General features: G+C 41.6%; 1 protein-coding gene across 1 annotated transcript; it reads left to right on the forward strand.

Annotated features, from left to right (window-relative positions):
• The first annotated feature begins 2,300 nt into the window (after nucleotides 1-2,300).
• Nucleotides 2,301-16,807, forward strand: LOC311046073 (BTB/POZ domain-containing protein 2-like). Its single transcript, XM_084058197.1, has 11 exons — nucleotides 2,301-2,702; nucleotides 4,562-4,761; nucleotides 5,010-5,129; nucleotides 5,651-5,807; nucleotides 7,039-7,144; nucleotides 8,094-8,190; nucleotides 8,532-8,632; nucleotides 10,722-10,914; nucleotides 11,430-11,517; nucleotides 12,759-12,905; nucleotides 13,394-16,807. Exons 1-11 carry the CDS (start codon nucleotides 2,313-2,315, stop codon nucleotides 13,553-13,555), a joined length of 1,761 nt encoding a protein of 586 aa, XP_083914323.1. The 5' UTR covers nucleotides 2,301-2,312; the 3' UTR covers nucleotides 13,556-16,807.
• The last annotated feature ends 2,474 nt before the right edge of the window (nucleotides 16,808-19,281 follow it).

Genomic DNA, 19,281 nt, shown 5'->3' on the forward strand with positions numbered 1-19,281 from the left:
ATAGGGTTCATCCTCCAGGAGGTCAGTCCACCCAGGTGATTCAGAGATATCTTATTAGTGGACAAAAGTGTTGATTCACAGTGAACTGGTAGCTCTTATAATTAGTGGACCAAAGTGTTGGTTCACAGTAAACTAGTAGCACAGTAGAGGTTACAGTTCTAATGTAGTTCTGAGTTTACAGCAGAAACTCCCCCTCCCCAATGATCTATGTTTTTAGAGTGGAAATGACTATTTTGTGTTACGTTTAAGCCTTTAATTAAAAAGCTGACTATAACTAAAAACTTTTTTTAAAGCTTTGGATAATTTTCTAGGACACACACACACACACACACACACACACACACACACACACACACACACACACACACACACACACACACAAATACACGGTCTCATCAAAACTGCAGTATTATCTAAGCCTCTTTAATCTGCATCTTCATCTTTTTAATATTGCGTGCGTTCAATGACTCGTCATGCTTTTATTTATTTCCTCCATAAAACAATACATCCAGGACAAAGATCAACACACAAAGAGCAGTCACAAAAACAAAACAACAGGTACAGTAGGTTGAGTGTCTGACATACTGCGACATTCGCCGAAAGGTTAAAAGCCCTTATTTGAACGTGAAGCTTAAATTAATGTTTGACCAAATGTGTTGCAACCTCGACCAAGCTGTCAAGATCTACCATAGGTATATTGGGACATCTATTGTATTGTATTGTATTACATTATTTTCTTTCTTTATCTCTGCCTTGAAACCAGGGGTCATCAATATGTCCATACACAGACACATGTGGCCTGTAATGACAACATGCCCATAGTTTACACCAAAAGTGTCATGAAATCATTCAGTAGAGTAGGATAACAAACCAGTGGTGGAAAGTAACTGAGTACATTTACTCAAGTACTAGTACTTAAGTAAGTATTTTGGCAACCGGAAGGCTTGCCCCAAAACACACTCAGCCCCATTTTTTCCAAGGCCTGCTCTGCGCTCGCCCCCAGCGGTTCTTGTATTCTTGTATTTGTTTTACTGAGGTTACGTTTAGGAATAAGGTGAGGCATCATTTTACTGAGTTTACGTTTAGGAATAAGGTGAGGCATCATTTTACTGAGGTTACGTTTAGGAATAAGGTTAGGGTTAGGCATAATTTTACTGAGATTACGTTTGGGAATACCTGGTGGCGACCGTTCCGAGGTCACCGAATTTGACCCGGGGCAAGGGTGTTTTGGGGCGAGCGTTCTTGTATTCTTTTGAGTTACTTGTACTTTACTTGAGTATTTCCTTTTTTTGCTACTTTATATTTCACTCCATTTTGGGGATCATTAAGTACATATGATTTGATTTGACTTTATCTGATTTTGGTAAAAGAAATATGAGTAACCACAATATAACTTAAACCCAGGATTACACATAAAAGCATAATAAAACACTTGTTTGCAATGTGGTCCTGCGAAACACAATACAAAATAAATAGTCCAATAAAATGACATAGCACCAATAAATGTCAATACATGCTACATGAATGCATCGATAATATTTTTGCATTGCAGCAGTAGTTCATGGCAGCTTTACATGACAACAAAAACAATCCAGTCCAGGAGGTGGCGGTAATGTACCAGAAGTTCCCTTCCAACCTTCCCCAAAAACATAAACAAAAGAAGACGTGGTGTTTTGTTTACGTCGCCTACGTCATCATCAGTCATCATCATGATCACCATGATCATCATCATCCTCAGTGTTGCCACGTCTGCTTATTATAAGCGACGTTGGGCTTGTTTTTCTGTTAAGTGGCTTGTAAATATCGGTTGTTGTGGGTTGCGGTTTTTTGGGGCTTGTTTCTGAAGTGTAGTTGCTTATTTTTGCTTCGTTCAAATGTTTGTATTAATATTATTATTATTTTAATTATGGTTGAAATCAGTGGCTCTCAAACCTTTTTCATGTAAAGGACACGGACACCCACATTAATGTATTTGTCCGCGGACCCCCATCTGAAAACAATTTGTTCCAGACCCTCATACGAGATTGGTGTTGTTAGAATCATGTTTTTAAAATGTTCCACATTTTGCAAGCAAATTCTACAAGCTCACAACAACGCGTCGCGAAATAGCTGATGATGTCCCATAGTAGCCCTAGAAGGTCTGTGATCTTACATACATTTCATGTAAGATCACAGACATTCTAGGGCTAGACCCATCACCCATAGTTGCTTCTTTTGGGCTTGTTTTCACAGACTTGCTTGGGCTTGCTTAACTCTCTGGCACAACCTGGCAACACGTCACCGTCGTCCTCAGTGTGTGAGTCCGGTTCAACATGGCTGCCGGAGACAACAGCGGCAGGCCTCCGTGTCTCAACTTCCCCGGCGGCCCGGCGGGACCACCGGGGCCGCTGGCGGGGCCACCGGGCCCTCTGGGCAACAGTCAGCCGAGCAACAGCGCCTTCTCCTCCATGCTGGCCTCCAACGGCGGCGGCGGAGGAGGAGACCGCTCCTCCTCCTCCTCGTCGCGGCGGTCCAACAACCCGCAGCTGGGGCCTCCTGGTGCGGCCGAAGACGGCGGCGGCGTCGCGTCCGTCCCTCCGCCCGGCGCGCACAACTCCGCCCGGCAGGAGCAGCAGAGCGCCTCGGGCGGAGGGGGAGGCTCCACCACCGCGTCAAACATGACCGCTACCGCCGCGTCCAACGCGTCTCAGTCGGGCGTGCAGGTGAGAGACTGTCCGCTGCTGCCTGGCTCCATCATGGCGTGTTGTTGTTTAGTTGACGATAAAAGGTGCAGTAATAGTGGGTTGGTGAAAATGAGTGTTAAATAGCTCTATTGTGATAGTAATCATTGCTATTGAGTGTTTGTTCAGTAGCAGTGTTAAATAACTATATAGTGTGATAGTAATCATTGCTATTGAGTGTTTGTTCAGTATCAGTGTTAAATAGCTATATATTGTGATAGTAATCATTGCTATTGAGTGTTTGTTCAGTAGCAGTGTTAAATAACTATATATTGTGATAGTAATCATTGCTATTGAGTGTTTGTTCAGAAACAGTGTTAAATAGCTGTATATTATGATAGTAATCATTGCTATTGAGTCTTTGTTCAGTAACAGTGTTAAATAGCTCTATTTTGTGATAGTAATCATTGCTATAGAGTGTTTGTTCAGTAGCAGTGTTAAATAGCTGTATATTATGATAGTAATCATTGCTATTGAGTGTTTGTTAAGTAGCAGTGTTAAATAGCTGTATATTATGATAGTAATCATTGCTATTGAGTGTTTGTTAAGTAACAGTGTTAAATAGCTCTATTTTGTGATAGTAATCATTGCTATAGAGTGTTTGTTCAGTCTGTCTCTGTCTCGTCAGCTCTTTAGTAAACAAAATACATATTCAGTTCAGGATACAGATCTCATACAGGATAGGATACAGATTAAACAAGTGAAATTGCAAGTGATGACACCAAGAAATAAGAACACTAAATTGAAACTGGAACACTGAAATTGACACTGATGAATGGATACTCACCCCTGATGATGTTGCCCATCTGGGAAATGTATTTTTTGTAAATTAAAGAGATGGAGAGACTCCTGTTACTGAACAAAAGTAATAGTAATGATTACTATCAGAATGTAGAGCTTTGACATTTTAACAAAAACTTGGTGTTCTAACCAAAAATATACCTTATCTTGCCTTTAAATAATATAATTGTGACTAATGATTGTTTACTAATTGTGTTTTTGGCATTAGACATTGAGACATTTAAAGAGAAATGACATTTCTGTTTCATCCAGTTTTTTCCTTTAGACATTGTAAAAAAAAATGTACGGGCAGATATGACATAAATAATATATTGTATATAAATATATAAAACAGGCTTTATTTAATTATTTTATACTTTTTAAAATAGTGAAAATAGCTACAAGCCGAGCTTGTATTTTTGAAAATGCTTTTAACATTGTTTGCACATTTTTCAAAAGATACATTTATACAATAGTATGGATTAGGGCGATTAATAAGTCACTCAAATAATTGCGATTAACAATTTAATTGTGTTTCTGTCATTGAACGTTATGATTAAAAATTACATTTCTTTTTAGCTTTTAAGCTTTGTAAAAGTTGCATATGGCAGATATGAAAAATAAGACATTTAATTACTTTATACTTTAAAAAAATATATTATTAGTGGAAATTGCCGATCCACAAGCTCAGTGCATTCATTAGGCCAGGGGTTCCCAAACTGTGGTGCGCGCACCCCTTGTGGTGCGTGAGCGCCCACCAGGGGGTGCGTGACCTGCCATCTAGGCAAACCAACCTAATTGGTTTGCCTAGATGACGCCCCGGGGGGGTGCGTCATCTAGGTCAGGATGTAATAAGGGGTGCACAGCTAAATAAGTTTGGGAACCGCTGCATTAGGCCAAGGGTCCCCAAACCTCTTCAGGCCGCGACCCCCTAAAATAATCATCTCCCCATCTATCTCTCCCCATTTCCTGTCATCCTACTGTCCTGTCAATAAAGGCATAAAAGTCCAAAAAGAAATCTTTAAAAATAAATTCATAATAATTGTGATTTACTCAAACAGGCGACGCATTCCTCTCTGTCGGCGGGGACCCCGGGGTCGGCAGCGTCGGTGCTGGTGTACCGGGAGCCGGTGTACAACTGGCAGGCCACCAAGAGCACGGTGAAGGAGAGGTTCGCCTTCCTCTTCAACAACGAGGTGCTCAGCGACGTGCACTTCCTGGTGGGCAAGGGCATGGGCGTGCAGAGGATACCGGCGCACAGGTAGCACCGGCGTCTTTATGCCAGTGGTTCTCAAAGTTTTTCATGTCAAGGACTCCCAAAATGATATGTAATTTGGCTGCGGACCCTCCCCCCCCCCCCCATCTCAAAAATATTTTGTGCCAGGGATTTTTCTAAAATTGTGGTTGTCCCACTTTGAGAACCAATGCTTTATGCTGTTAAGTTTTTGCCCCTTTTTTTTTTAGTTTTGCAAAATTTCACCTTGTTTGCTTGTTTGTTCCATATGTCAGGTTTGTTCTGGCCGTCGGCAGTGCTGTGTTCGATGCCATGTTCAACGGTGGGATGGCGACCACCTCGACAGAGATCGAGCTTCCCGATGTGGAACCGGCTGCCTTTCTGGCACTGCTAAAGTGAGATGACTAAAGTTTAAAAAAGAAATAATAATAAAGTGAGATGACGGTCATCTGGATCGAGGGTTCACCCAAACTTTTGTGGCCGAGATACAATTTGTAAAAAATCTACATGCTTGAGGCGTTGTGAGCATTGTAGATCAGCTATTTTCAGAATTTTTGCCTTTTTCTCAGGTAATATTTGACAATGTGGCCAATGTTTGACAAATCTTTTGATAGTATAGTTTGTTGATTATTTTAGACCTTAAATTTAAACTTGTGCTGTTTAAATTTAATGTGCAGATACCCTGTATACACTTATACTGTATTTTGGTTTGTTTACTCTCGAGTGAGAAAAGAATGTTGCACATTAAGCTAATCATCTGGGGAGTGGGGACCACCCTTCAAAATCATTTGGGAACCCTCCCTGGGGGTCCCTACTACCCACAGCTTGAGAACCAGTTAAGTTAACGCATAGTAAACTGTTTATATAATGCAAATGTTGTGGTTGTTGATGATCTGAGGACCTTCTTGCCCTGCAGGTTCCTGTACTCTGATGAGGTCCAGATCGGACCAGAGACGGTGATGACCACCCTCTATACGGCCAAGAAGTACGCTGTTCCAGCGCTGGAGGCTCACTGTGTGGAGTTCCTGAAGAAGAACCTGCGAGCGGACAACGCCTTCATGCTGCTCACACAGGTCGGCTATCCTGGCAACCAGTGTTGATTTTGACAGCAAATTTTGATTTAGTTTTAGTCATATTCACCTGAAATATTTTACTTTTAGTCTAGTTTTAGTTGACTAAATATCATAAGATTTTAGTCGACTAAATCTACAGTTAAATTAGTCGACTAAATACATTTTTTGGCGGGCCGTGATGGCATCAAAATGATTTTCACTTATAGCCGAAAAAAATAATAAAATTCCGGTCGCTATTTCCGCTATTTCCGGTCTGTGACACCCGCGCGCACCCATGATGACTTGTCTTAGTTCTACTGGATCTATTCTCCACCAGTCCCTCCCAAACATTTTAGTTTAGTTTTTATTTGTAGACGAAATTGTCAGTATATTTAGTCATAGTTTTAGTCATCATAGCTTCGTTTTTATTTAGTTTTCGTAAGTGAAAAAAGGTAGTCAACAGACATTTTTCATCATAGTTTTAGTCGACAACATCAACACTGCTGGCAACTCTGAAGTAGAGCTCTTCACGGGTCCTCCGTTTCCGAAAATACCCGACAGGACCCGAGACCCGTAGGGGTCCGTATCCGTGTTTTTAACCATAATAACTCTGACCCGGGTTGGTTCCAGTTCTATTATCTCGAACCTCGGTCTGTTTTGGGTCACTGTGCTACAATGATTACACTGACCTGGGATCAGATCGACAATTTAGGTATGCTTGCTCAGTTCAGTGAGAGCGGCGAGCACACAGACTCGGAGCGCATCAAAATATACCTCCCATGGAATCAAAATTCCATGGAGGCGTGACGTGTGCCATCATGGATTCCTTTTTTCATTGAGGTGAAAACATGCAATTTAATGTCATTGTGTCTTATTGTAGTCTGCTGCTAGGTTTCATTATGCAGTATAACTGACATCTAGCCTGTTAGAACGGCATTTTAGGTGTGTCGGGTCCAAATCTCTATTCCGTAAGTAATTGCAGTGTCGCATGCTGGCAAGAAAGGATCTTCAAGCCGGTGAAAATCGTTCCTTGGCTTCAAGCCACACCGTGGCGCGATGGAGGATGAATGAAGCTCGTAGGGCGACCATTAGCTGAATGGGTAGAGAGGCCAGAAGGTCTATGGTTCGATGTCCCGGCTCTGTGTTGAGGTGTCCCTGAGCAAGACACTTAGTTTGAGAACTTCCACCACACAGAATCAAATAGGTCTAATTATTAAGTTTGACTGATGGTTTAGAACTTGTGTGTTTTTAGGCCCGACTGTTTGACGAGCCCCAGCTGGCCAGCCTGTGTCTGGAGAACATCGACAAGAACACTGGAGACGCTCTGGCTGCTGAAGGATTCACCGATATAGACCTGGGTAATATTATGTTTATTATTATCATGGTTTGATAGTATATTGTTCTTTAGACTGATGCTAGGCTCTGGGTTTACCTATGATCCTATATTACCGAGGCACTACACTGTCTGTCTGTATTTGATGTTTGTGTTTACCTTGCTAATGCTTACTGTAAGTCGCTCTGGATAAAGAGAGTCTTGCTAAATGCCTAAATTGTAATATGACTCTAGTTCATCCTCAATTTCACCCTTTTGAACCATTTTCTGTTTCATTGTAATAAAATAAATTAATCTAGTATGTTTTATACGATCTTGGATTTACTGCCATGTATCTATGGTGTTTTATATTGCTTTCTCTTGTAGTTCTTTTAGCTGTACTTAACCAAGGTTTTCATATTTAGTTTTAATTTGGTTTTCAAGTTCCGTTTTCATTTGTTTTTAAAGTGGGTCTGCAAGTTAAATTTGTGTGTGTGCAAAAGGCTTAGTTTTTATTAATTTTTGTGTTAGCTCTTGTTTTGTATTGTGATATGGGGTATTTGTTGAGGGCGATATTCAAAAAGGTCAGAAAACATAAATATTGATTGAATACTTTACTAGTCATAAATGTAAACAGCGAGTGGTCCAGTCAGACATTAAGGCTAAAAGGATAACACAAAAACGTCCTGGGGACTTGTTTCCATTGTGGTCCTATGTATTCAATTCATCAACAGCATAGCAAAATTAACACAATAATACATGTCATCAACAAATACAAAACACTACAAGTACAAAAGAAATGGGAAAATTACATTTACCGCCCCTTGTGGTCTCCTCATAGATGGGGTTTTTCCCTAGGCCAATTTAGAAAGAAACCAGTGTTACACATCCAGGTCTGAAGCTTAGTTTTTAGTGACATTGAGATGTGGGTGTGTCACTCACTTTGGAGAAAGTGAAGTAATGTTTGACCCGTCCTCCCATCTGTCCTCTCTCAGACACCCTGGTAGCTGTGTTGGAGCGGGACACCCTGGGTGTCAGGGAGATACGTCTGTTCGGGGCGGCGGTGCGCTGGGCGGACGCCGAGACCCACAGGTACACAGTTCTCCATTATTATTACATCATTGACCCGATCAATTATGTGAGATAATCACAGTTTTTTTTGTTTGTTGCATAAATCGAGTCGTTTAAAGTCATCTGTATAGATTCAACTGTGGAATTAATGTTCATCTATTAACCAATTTGCTTTAAATGTTTTAAACATTTTTATTATTTAAGTTATTTGTCAATTTTATGTTTACAAAGCCTACGACAGATGTAAATGTATATTCATACGATTCATTCAGTCTACAAAACACAATTCAATCGTTAAATTGCAGTTATTTGCATTACAATGAATGGTGAAGTAAAATGTCCTGATGGTGACCCCCCCACAGGCAACAGCTGCAGCCCACCCCGGAGAACAAACGGAGGGTCCTGGGCAAGGCGCTCACACTCATCCGCTTCCCGCTCATGACCATCGAGGAGTTCGCTGCAGGTAAACCATCCTCTCGTTGTTCTCTGAACACAGTGGTCCTCAAAACTAGTTTAATTTACAGGACCCCAAGGTATGGTATGCGTGATTAGGCCACAGACCCACAGTTAACTCTGCATGGATTAAAGTTCTCAGTCGCCACAACTGATTTCAGTCTTTTGGATTCCATAGAAGCCAGCATGTCTTCTATGGAAGCATGTTGCGCAGCGAAAATAGCCGATCTACAAGAGCTTGTAGATCGGCTATTTTCAGTTATTATTTTAACCCATTTAGACCCTAGATCGATTCTAAAAACGCCTTTTAAATCCTGAACTAAGTTTTCTGAAAAACTTCAAATATGTATTAGAAAATTACAAAACAATATGTTGCTATATACTGTACATACAGTAGCAACAGGAACCCCAAAAGGGGTTCCCGTCTTGAAAGGTATAGTTACAAATAGGGCTTCCTGCCCGAAATGGGTTAAGATTAGAGCATTTGAAGTGTCAAACTAACAATATGTTAAGAAGCATATTCTATTTTTTCTTAACACATTGAGTGCCAAAAACGGTCCGGACCGTTTTTCATAATCCTAACATGGTGTGCCAAAAACGGTTATGGCCATTTTGGGGGAAAATATGAAAAAAAAAAAAAAATTAAATTTTGTTTTTTGTTTTTTCAATTTTTTTTTTTTTTTTCCCTTCACAGCACCAGGAGATATGATTTTACGAAGATTTAGACTCCAATCCACCTCCTGGTTGAGTTATGACTTCAAAAGCCTGTATCTCGGCTCCTGTGTACTTTTTGTTTTTACGATGTATTTTCGACTATTTTCAACTGGCTGCAACTATGGAACGGATTACCGAATGTTTTTAATCTTTTTCCCCGGATTGTACGAGACCTCTATGTGTGTAATGAGGGGATCACCGTGAGGACGGTGATCGCTGAAAATGTTTTGTGACTACTTGAAAAAGGTCCAAAAATGGTTAAAATTCCAGGCACTGGAGGTACCCTGTTTTGAAAAACCCCTGGCACTCAATGTGTTAATAGTCTCGGATATTTCATATAAAAGCAAATGTTAACACATTGACTGCCATCGGCTAATCTCAGAACGTCCATCGTAGTGCCAAGCAATTTCTTACCTTTTTTGTTTTTTTGATTCCGTCATAGGCCCCGCTAAATCCGTTTAAAATCCGCGTTCATTTGGTTCGACACAAACACGGGACCCGACCGAACAAAACGCTGAAAACCGTGCGGCGATCCGACACTGCATTCTGGAGAACGAGAGGAAAACGCTAAAATGGTGGATGCGGTGAGAAAAACAACAAGCCAGAGATAATGGCGTCCAAAGTTGACCGCTAGACAGGAAACGGAGGCGGGAGAAAAACCGGAAACAGTATTATTTCGTTTCCGGTCCGCCCACTTCGAGACCGGAAGTGCAAAAAAAATCCGGAATCTGCACCTGCACGATTTAACATGGGAAAACACCCGCCCCGTAGGACTACGGGAACGGCAGTTAACGGTTGGATTTAACGGCCCGTAGGACTACGGGCCTGGCAGTGGATGTGTTAAAGCCTCAATCTGTGCTTTATTCACCTGGTTGGCACTATGTAGAAAAGCAGGAACGATATGACTAAAACATCATAATTTTACATACTTTGCTGAGGAAACGGCGCTAGTGTGGGGGGCCTCCTTTCACACTGTTTCACAAATCACACATTTTCAGTCATGAGATTTTATCTTGCTTTCATCCATGACTCTGACAGTGTAAGAATGGAACCAAATGGACCCGTAAGTGTCCATAAGAGAACTGAAGGCTTAAAAGCAAGTACTCCAGTATTTTTACTCCAGTATAACATTTTACTGAGCAACTTTCATTCATAGTTCAGTAATATTTGACCAGGAGTATCTATACTGTAGTTTGACTCAAGTACTGTGGTTGACTACTTTGTCGTCGTCGTCCCCCCACCCCCCCCCCCCCACACACCCCCCCCCCCCCCCCCCCACACACACACACACACACACACACACACACACACACAGTATGTGCAGTGTTGTGTATGTGCACTCTTCCGGGTATAATCAGGGTACTGACTGTGGCTGTGTGTTTCAGGCCCGGCCCAGTCCAACATCCTGTCAGACAGGGAGGTGGTGAGCCTGTTCCTCCACTTCACCGTCAACCCAAAGCCCCGGGTGGAATTCATCGACCGGCCTCGCTGCTGCCTCCGCGGGAAGGAGTGCAGCATCACACGCTTTGGTCAGGTGGAGAGTCGCTGGGGTTACAGTGGGACCAGCGACCGCATTCGGTGAGGAAACCGTTTTACACACAGCTTCATATAGAGTTGAGATCCAGAACCAGAACCATTTTACACACAGCAATATATAGGGTTGGGATCCTGAATAAACCATTTTACACACGGCAACATTTAGGGTTGGGATCCAGGAGAAACCGTTTTACACACAGCAACATACAGTATAGGGTTGGGATCCAGAGGAAAACATTTTACACACAGCAACATATAGGGTTGGGCTCCAGAGGAAAACATTTTACACACAGCAACATACGGTATAGTATAGGGTTGGGCTCCAGAGGAAACCGTTATACACACAGTAACATATAGGGTTAGTAAGTAAAAATGTCCTGTCAAAGTAACACTGCATCCAACTGGATACGGATAGTAGAGTAGGTGCTGCCTAGGCAGGATAACACTAGTCTGTTTGGAACGAAAACCTTCGCGTAAAGCCTGGTCACTTGAGGTTAGTTGTACCGTAACCAAGGTGGTTTGCTTATCATCCCTTCCTTGGCTGTTCCATTCCTCAGGTTCACGGTGAACAGGAGGATATTTGTGGTTGGCTTTGGCCTCTACGGTTCCATCCACGGGCCTACAGACTACCAGGTCAACATCCAGGTAAGATGGCTCCAAATCAGATCACACCCACCCACCCGCACACATAAAGATCATTCTCCACTCATTACTTAGCCCCTCTATCTTGTTTTACATAACTCTCTCACTGCCAGACTTATTTCTGGCCGCATTTGCCCACTGCCAGATTTTCTTACCTTTTTCAAGTAGTCACAGAATATCTATCTCCATTATGATCGATCCCCTGATGATTGATAATCACTGAGGGTTATACTGTGTGGTTTCACAAATGTCAACTAGGTCATCGCAACCTTGTTGACATTAATTGTCTGCCTTTGAAAATAGCATGTCTGGGCCAAAAATGCATAGTAAAAAAAAAAGTGCTTAGGAGCCGAGATACAGCCCTTTTCAGTAATAAGTTAAGAAGTGAATGGAGCAGCAAATCTTCAAATGATGATATCTTGGGTTCTGACCCCCCCCCCCCCCCCCCCCTTGTGATAACTCGTTCTTGGCAGCCAGAGAGTTAATAAACATAGCTCACATATGGCTAAAACGTTAATAAAATAAATGATTACTGTTTCAGAAAAGTGAGTTGGCTATGCAAAACAGACATTATATTATTGTCTGCCTTTCATTATGATCAAGGCAAAAAAACAAACACATGTCAACTCTCTGCCTTTCAATATTTTTTAAAGCAAAATGAATACTTTGTCACTAGTGAACTGCTAAGCTAAACTCCTGTTTTAGTTAGTTTTAAACTCTAAATGGATTCAAAATTAATGACTAATTACTGTTCTACTGCATAATGTACTGGAGTTTTGGGGCTGATACCAATATTGGAGAGCAAAGAGAAATTGGATACTTATTACTAGGGGTGTGCCGATACACTAATTTCATGATACGATACGATACACGATTTTGGGCTCATGATATCGATACGATACACGATTTTGGGCTCATGATATCGATACGATACGATATATGGCACTTTTTTATGATGAAAATATATGGGGGGGGGGGGGGGGGGGGAGCAAATGCAAACAAATACTTCTGTTTTTGCATTATTATTGCCTTGAGCCGCAAGTTGAATCCAAGACCATGCCATTTTAATTTGCCAGCGTACTATAACGGCTTGAGCCCCGTGGAATGACACTGCGTCATGGGATAACGTAAATATGTAGTAACGGATTTCCTCCATGCAGATCATCCATACACTTACAGACATGTTGTGACTGCTTTCCTCCATGCTGACCATTCATGTGTTGTGACTGCTTTCCTCCATGCAGATCATTCACACAGACAGCAACACGGTGCTGGGCCAGAACGATACAGGCTTCAGCTGTGACGGATCAGCCAACACCTTCAGAGTCATGTTCAAAGAACCCGTGGAGATCCTTCCCAACGTCAACTACACTGCCTGTGCTACGCTTAAGGTACGTCAACTACACGGGGACTGCCCTTAAGTCCGACATCCCATTGCTCCGACTACGTGGCTTCCGCGTGCAGTTAGGGTTAGGTATAGGGTTAGTAACCGTCGGAATAATGAGCCGTCGGAACAATGACACGGCACCAACAACACTGCCTGTGCTACACTTAAGGTATGTCAACTACACTACCTGTAGGATTTTTTTTAAAGCAAGCCGCGCGTGTCAAGTGTTACACCGTATTTTGTTACCTATTGAATTCTGTTTATGTCCGTTGCGTCCTGCCATCACTGCAATGACGGCAGGTCACAGAATCGGACGTGGCGCCCCTAACCCTGGCGTGGTTTTTGGTAGACGAGCGGCAGTTCCGCGTTCTTCACATAGAACGTGGTTATAGCACAAGCGGTATAGGCTTTGGTATGTCGCGTCAATGCACTGTAGTGATTCCTGTCCACTTAAACAAGCTACTCCTTCCTTCCGTCCTCGTCTTCCTCCAGGGTCCGGACTCTCACTACGGGACGAAGGGCATGAGGAAGGTGACCCACGAATCGTCGTCGACGGGCGCCAAGACCTGCTTCACCTTCTGCTACGCGGCGGGCAACAACAACGGCACGTCCGTGGAGGACGGACAGATCCCAGAGGTCATCTTCTACACGTAGTCGCCTCCTCCCCGACCCTCTCGCTGGACCAAGCCTCCGTTTGCGGCTGCCAAAACCCCCGGGGGGGGCAAAATCTTATCAAAACGAACATCCTGTCGCTCTCTCCATAAAACACGACTACATGACTGTTGTTGGCCCGCTTAACTTGAACTATAGCCTCCCTATAGGGCATAGCAGTGGCGGCCATTTTGTGGTACTGCAGATAGAAAACATATTCATTTTTTCCTATAGAGATTTCCTGGAACCACGCCATGACCATTAAACATTTGATTCTGTGTAAAACATATTTGAATATTTAATGATATCATATACTATATTTAATAGATACATTACATTAGTCATTTAGCAGACGCTTTTATCCAAAGCGACTTACAGTGCGTTGAACATAGGTAGGCAAGGAAACTACTAATCACCAGAAGTCTTATGCATTCTCTTCTAAAACAAGCAACTAAGAGCATACCTAGCGCTAAGGTAAAAATGCAATATATCAGCTACCAACCTTCTTAAACAGATGAGACAAATAGGAAAATCAAATGAGCAAGAGCTAAAACAAATAAGTGTATCGAATAAACAAGATCCAATAAAACAATAAAACAACTAGTTAACAACAAGTAGGCAAGGCAAAGAGGAAGGACAGTGTTTCCTGGAGAGGTGGGTTTTCAGATACCCTTTGTTTTCCGTTTTTCAAATATTGTTTTGACACAGAATCAAATGTTTAATGGTCATGGTTCACCAGGAGCCTGGATGGCTAAAACTAATTTATATAAATATTTTCGGAAATCTCTGTGGGAAAACAATGAATGGGTTTTCTGTCTGCGGCACCACAAAATGGCCACCACTGCTATGCCCTATTCTTGGTGGGTGAACATGCAGGCTAAAAAATATTAGCCGATCGACAATCTCACAAACACACGCTGCATTGCGACGTGCGTTTGTGAGATTGTAGATCGGCTATTTTCCAGCTAAGAGATACTATGGTGTGGAGAGGAAACACTAGTGGACCTAATATAGAGCCCAGGGGGACCCCAGCCAAGTAAGTATATATAGGGGTTTAAGAGTTGTTGACATAATAACGTCGACATCCGACTCGCCGCAAGAGAGTTGCCTCTCAAGACAGAGAAGACTGTTGTCGCAGACGAAAGAAAAAAAAAGCTTGAAATTGATTTGTGCCCCACTATGCTTTAGAGATGAGGAGAGGAGCTGTTATGTTGATGATGTACTGTACAGATTCGTTTTTAAATCCTAAACAGGTTTGCTCTTAACACCCCTTTTTAAAGCACAGATCAGCATTTCACTGATTTTTTTTTGCTCCAGATCAGCTCCATGGACTTCAAAGGCTTATTGAAATGTTGCAGAGAATTCTTAACAAATTCAGTTTTTCTTTGTTTGTTTGTATAGTTTTTTTGTCCAACTGGTGGCCCTGGGATGAAACGAAAAGGAGAGATCACAGGCTGGGTCCTCGATGAATGTTAACCACTTTAAAGGGCCATGAAACCCTAGGCTGAAGTTGTGTTTTCCACTTCAGGTAAAAACACATGGCAGGCTGACCTTATAGTACTGTACACAGTGATGTGAGCAACACAGCTGCAGCTAATCAAATGAATAATGGGTGAGTTGGATTTGGGTGTGTCAAGTAGACCCCGTCCCCAGGATTCTGCGATCACGGAAATTACCGCTGATTTCTGGATTAGTATTTCTTTAAATATTTACCGTACATGATGTCCACACTGGCTACTTCCGCTGCTCCATAGAAATCAGATCTTTGCAAATGTATTTGGAAAAAAAATATTTCACCAGCAATAATAGTAATAATACATTAATAACTACATTTAATATATGGTTAAACACGGCAAGAATAATAGTGTAACATTATTACACTGTAATATGTGTTTCACCTTATTTTTGTTTATGTTAACTGTCTGTATACAATCACAATATTAATGCTATCATACTACAGTTACCGTCAAAATAAAACATTATGAAAATGTAATTCATAGTGTGGGCCTGTGGGGCAAATCGCTCTCAAAACAACAACCTTTTTGCGAGTGTTAATCCCTGTTATCCTGAAAATACATGATTGTGTCTGACGGAGACAACTAGTCCCTGTGTACTCAGCCAGTCCAGTCCCGTTGAGATGGCCGTGTGCCAGACAGACACATTTTCCCAAACTGAATCAATACCACACACGAAACCTAGTGCAGAGACTCCAGCTGACCAGCACAGCTGATGATGTCAGAGTGGGAGGAGCCTTCTAGTAGCCTGTCAAATCCACGGAGGAGTCTACTGTGCTGACCAGTGGCAGAGGAATATTTGTAATGTGATTTTAGGCCGTTATCGAACCTTTCATTTCAGAACGGCTAGGTGTGCTGTTGTTGCATGTTGAGCACAGCTGGAGAGCCTATTTCAACCAATCGGATTGCCTGGTCGGAAATACTACAATACTGTTGACCACATGGATGGATTATGATTTCAGTCATTTTGATTCCATAGAAGCCAGCATGTCTTCTATGGAAGCATGTTGCGCAGCGAAAATAGCCTAACTACAAGCTCTTAATGCGTCGGGCTGCGACGCCCTGGTCATACAGTGGGGGAAAAAATCAGTCGTGAGCCCACCCATTATTAATTTGATTTGCTGCAGCTGTTGCTCACTAGCCTGCCATGTATTTAATCTGCTGTAGTTTTGAACCTGAATCCCGGCAAATGAACTAGAAAATAGTCCTAGGGTCTCATGCCGCTTTAAGCCCTTTATTCTTCGTTGCGAAAATAGACGATTTTCAAGCTTACAAACACATTGCACCGTCATGACGTGTTGTGTGAGCTTGCAGATCGGCTATTTTCACTTTGCATTTTTTTTTTACTGAATAATGTGAAAATGTGCCCAAAGTAGGTGCTAGGGTGGTTAATGGAAGCGGGCGTCCAGTCTGTGCCATCTTGTCCTTGCATGGTAGATGCCCGCACGGCGGCGCCCAGGGCACCTTTGCACTTGTTGGTCTTGCAGATGCTCATGCGGTCATTTCTAACTAATAGACGCACACTAACTCCTGTCTGGATTCATTTATCACACCTGTAACCGCAGGTGGAGGGTGAGAAAATAAGACTTATGATTCATTTATCACACCTGTAACCACAGGTGGAGGGAGAGAAAATAAGACTTATGCATTAAGTTAAAGGGTTGTATATTATACTGGTGTTTATTAACATTATTATTGATGTAGTTTGAATAAATGAATATGGATTAAATGGTGATCTACAGTCACGTGTCGCTTATTATGTCTGACTTGGACCAGTCTTTTTTTTCTTTTTTTGGTCTTCATTTTTTATGTACTTCAGGCAGGTTCAGGCAGCTACGTGGCCCATCCATCTAGAGTTCACCGAGTCAAGTGGCTTTTTCAGTGTACCTGTTGTTCCCGTCTGTGTCCCTTTCATGCCCATCTATGGAGATCCCTGAACTACTCGACGGCGGTCACCACACTCCCTCGAGTCCTTGCCAGTCACTCGGCATAAAATTGGATTCCTGACATGAGAGGACCGCATCTGTTGACCCCACTGGGCTACTGGTAGGTGAATTTGTTTTATTTTTAACATGAAGAGTTAAAAACGGAACACAACAAATATATATATATAACGCCATATTGTGTTGGAGAAGTTTAGAAGCCTAGTGGCTTGTCAGATAACTTTTCCTTTTTGTAAAATCATCAGACATATAAACGTTTTACAGGGGCCACCTCCGAATTGCAGCCACCTGTAAGTGCTCTTTTAGAGCGGTTTTGAAGGAGAGTAAGAATTCATGTTTTTATAACTGTTGGTAGGGCATTCCACATTTTTGTGGCATAGCAGTAGAACGAATTTAATCTCTTGCTGGAGTCAAATCTGGGTTGAACGTGATTCGTGGTGCCCCCTCTGGTGTTGTGATTGTGGACGTCAAAGACGTTTTTGAAGTAGCTTGACAGGTACATGGGTGTCTTTGTGGTGTAGTGTATCTTGCAGACCAGGCCCATTGCAAGTTGCTGTAGGCTATTCTGTCCTCCACCCTGAGCCATCCCACCCTAGCAAAGTGAGCAGGGGTTAAATGAGTTGTAGATGTAAGGCCAAGCAGTAGCCTGACCAGTTTATTTTGGGATGTCTGGAGCCTAGTTTTTCAGGCCTTTGTGGTGCTATGGTACCATGAGGTGTATGCGTAGTCTAAGTGGCATTGGATGAGTGCCACTGCTAGAGTCCTCAATGTATTCTTACTGACCAGAGAGGAGATCCTTGTTCTTTGGTTGACTTTTTTGATTACTTTAGTTGACATTCTTTTCACTGGAAATATTTGCCTCTAAAATGCAACCCAGGTATGTAATTTACTATTTTCTTGTGATCACATTGTCACCCAGTGCTGAAGAACTAAGGGGAGCTGAATGAATGTCTACACACCATGTTTTTTTGCCATTTGTGGTCATTTGATTGTGACATGTTTAATGTTAAATCAAACACCATAGTGACCCTAAAGGTGTCAACAAAAAAAGGGTCACCGTTTATACTCTTTTTGGTGGTAATTGCTAATTGTGTAAACTTCACTAATTCCAGCAGGGGGCAGTAAGTAAACACAATCCACCAGGAGGAAAGAAGTCAGCTTCAATGACCAGTGACCACATGTAAGTTTGCTAATTAACCAATCAAGTTTACATTTGCCCTAGTTAACTAATTAAGTTTAAATTGTTCCTGGTTGCAGGACTAGAGAGTGAACTACAGTTTATAGCATTAATAATCTGTGTGTTTTAGATATATAAGTATAATATAAAACGTGTTTTAGTATTTTATGATTCATATTTCTATGATTTAATAGTGTCATGTGATGTTTTTCTTTTTGCTTGTTCTCAATAAATAAATACATGACAACAAATAGATAATTATTTAAATGAAAATAATCAACTTCATAATGAGGTTGAAAAATATCATCTATTACTTTCTTGCCATTCTTGAGTAGCCTGCACATCCTTTAGTCAGCCAGTTATTTTGAGAATGCTCCATGGCTTTTAAAATGTTTCATTTGTATTTACAGACATTGGTCAGTTTTTTATTTATTTAATCAGAAACACACATTTTCTCTCTCAAACAGTGGTTCCCAAACTTTTTAGCTCAAGACCCAAAAGAGAAATTAGACGTTTGCCTGGGACCCAAACTAGCGAACATATCAGATCTACAAGCTACACAACGCGTTGCTTCGCACTGCGTTGTGAGCTTGTAGATCTGCTGATTTCACTACTTCTTAAATGTTTTATGTTTTTATTTTAATGGAATTATTTTTGAAAAGCAGTCTGGATTTATTTTAACTTCTGAAAACATTTTGGTGTTTTTTTTTTATCTTTTGAAATAATTTAAAACAAAATGTAGGAAACCAAAAATAAAGGGGTGTTTACCCACACGATTTGGGAAACAGTGCTCTAAAACACAGGTCCTGGTAGGGGGTCACAATAACATTTGAAGATCATCTATTGAATGAGAGTTTCTGCTTTATACTCTGAACTGTATACTCTGAACAGCGTTGGAACTGTAACCTGTACTGTGGAGCCAGTTAACTGTGAACCGACACTTTGGTCCACAAATAAGATACCTCTGAACAGTGGCGTCGTTAGGGGTGGGCTTCGGTGGCTATAGCCACCAATGTTTTGTCCAAAGCCACCAATAAAAAAAAAAAAAAAATTAAAAAATTAAAAGTTTTTTTTTTTTTTTTGAATTATATATCT

Source organism: Gymnoscopelus microlampas (genome assembly GCF_963454915.1).
Source record: "Gymnoscopelus microlampas genome assembly, chromosome: 5".
Lineage (NCBI taxonomy): Eukaryota > Metazoa > Chordata > Actinopteri > Myctophiformes > Myctophidae > Gymnoscopelus > Gymnoscopelus microlampas.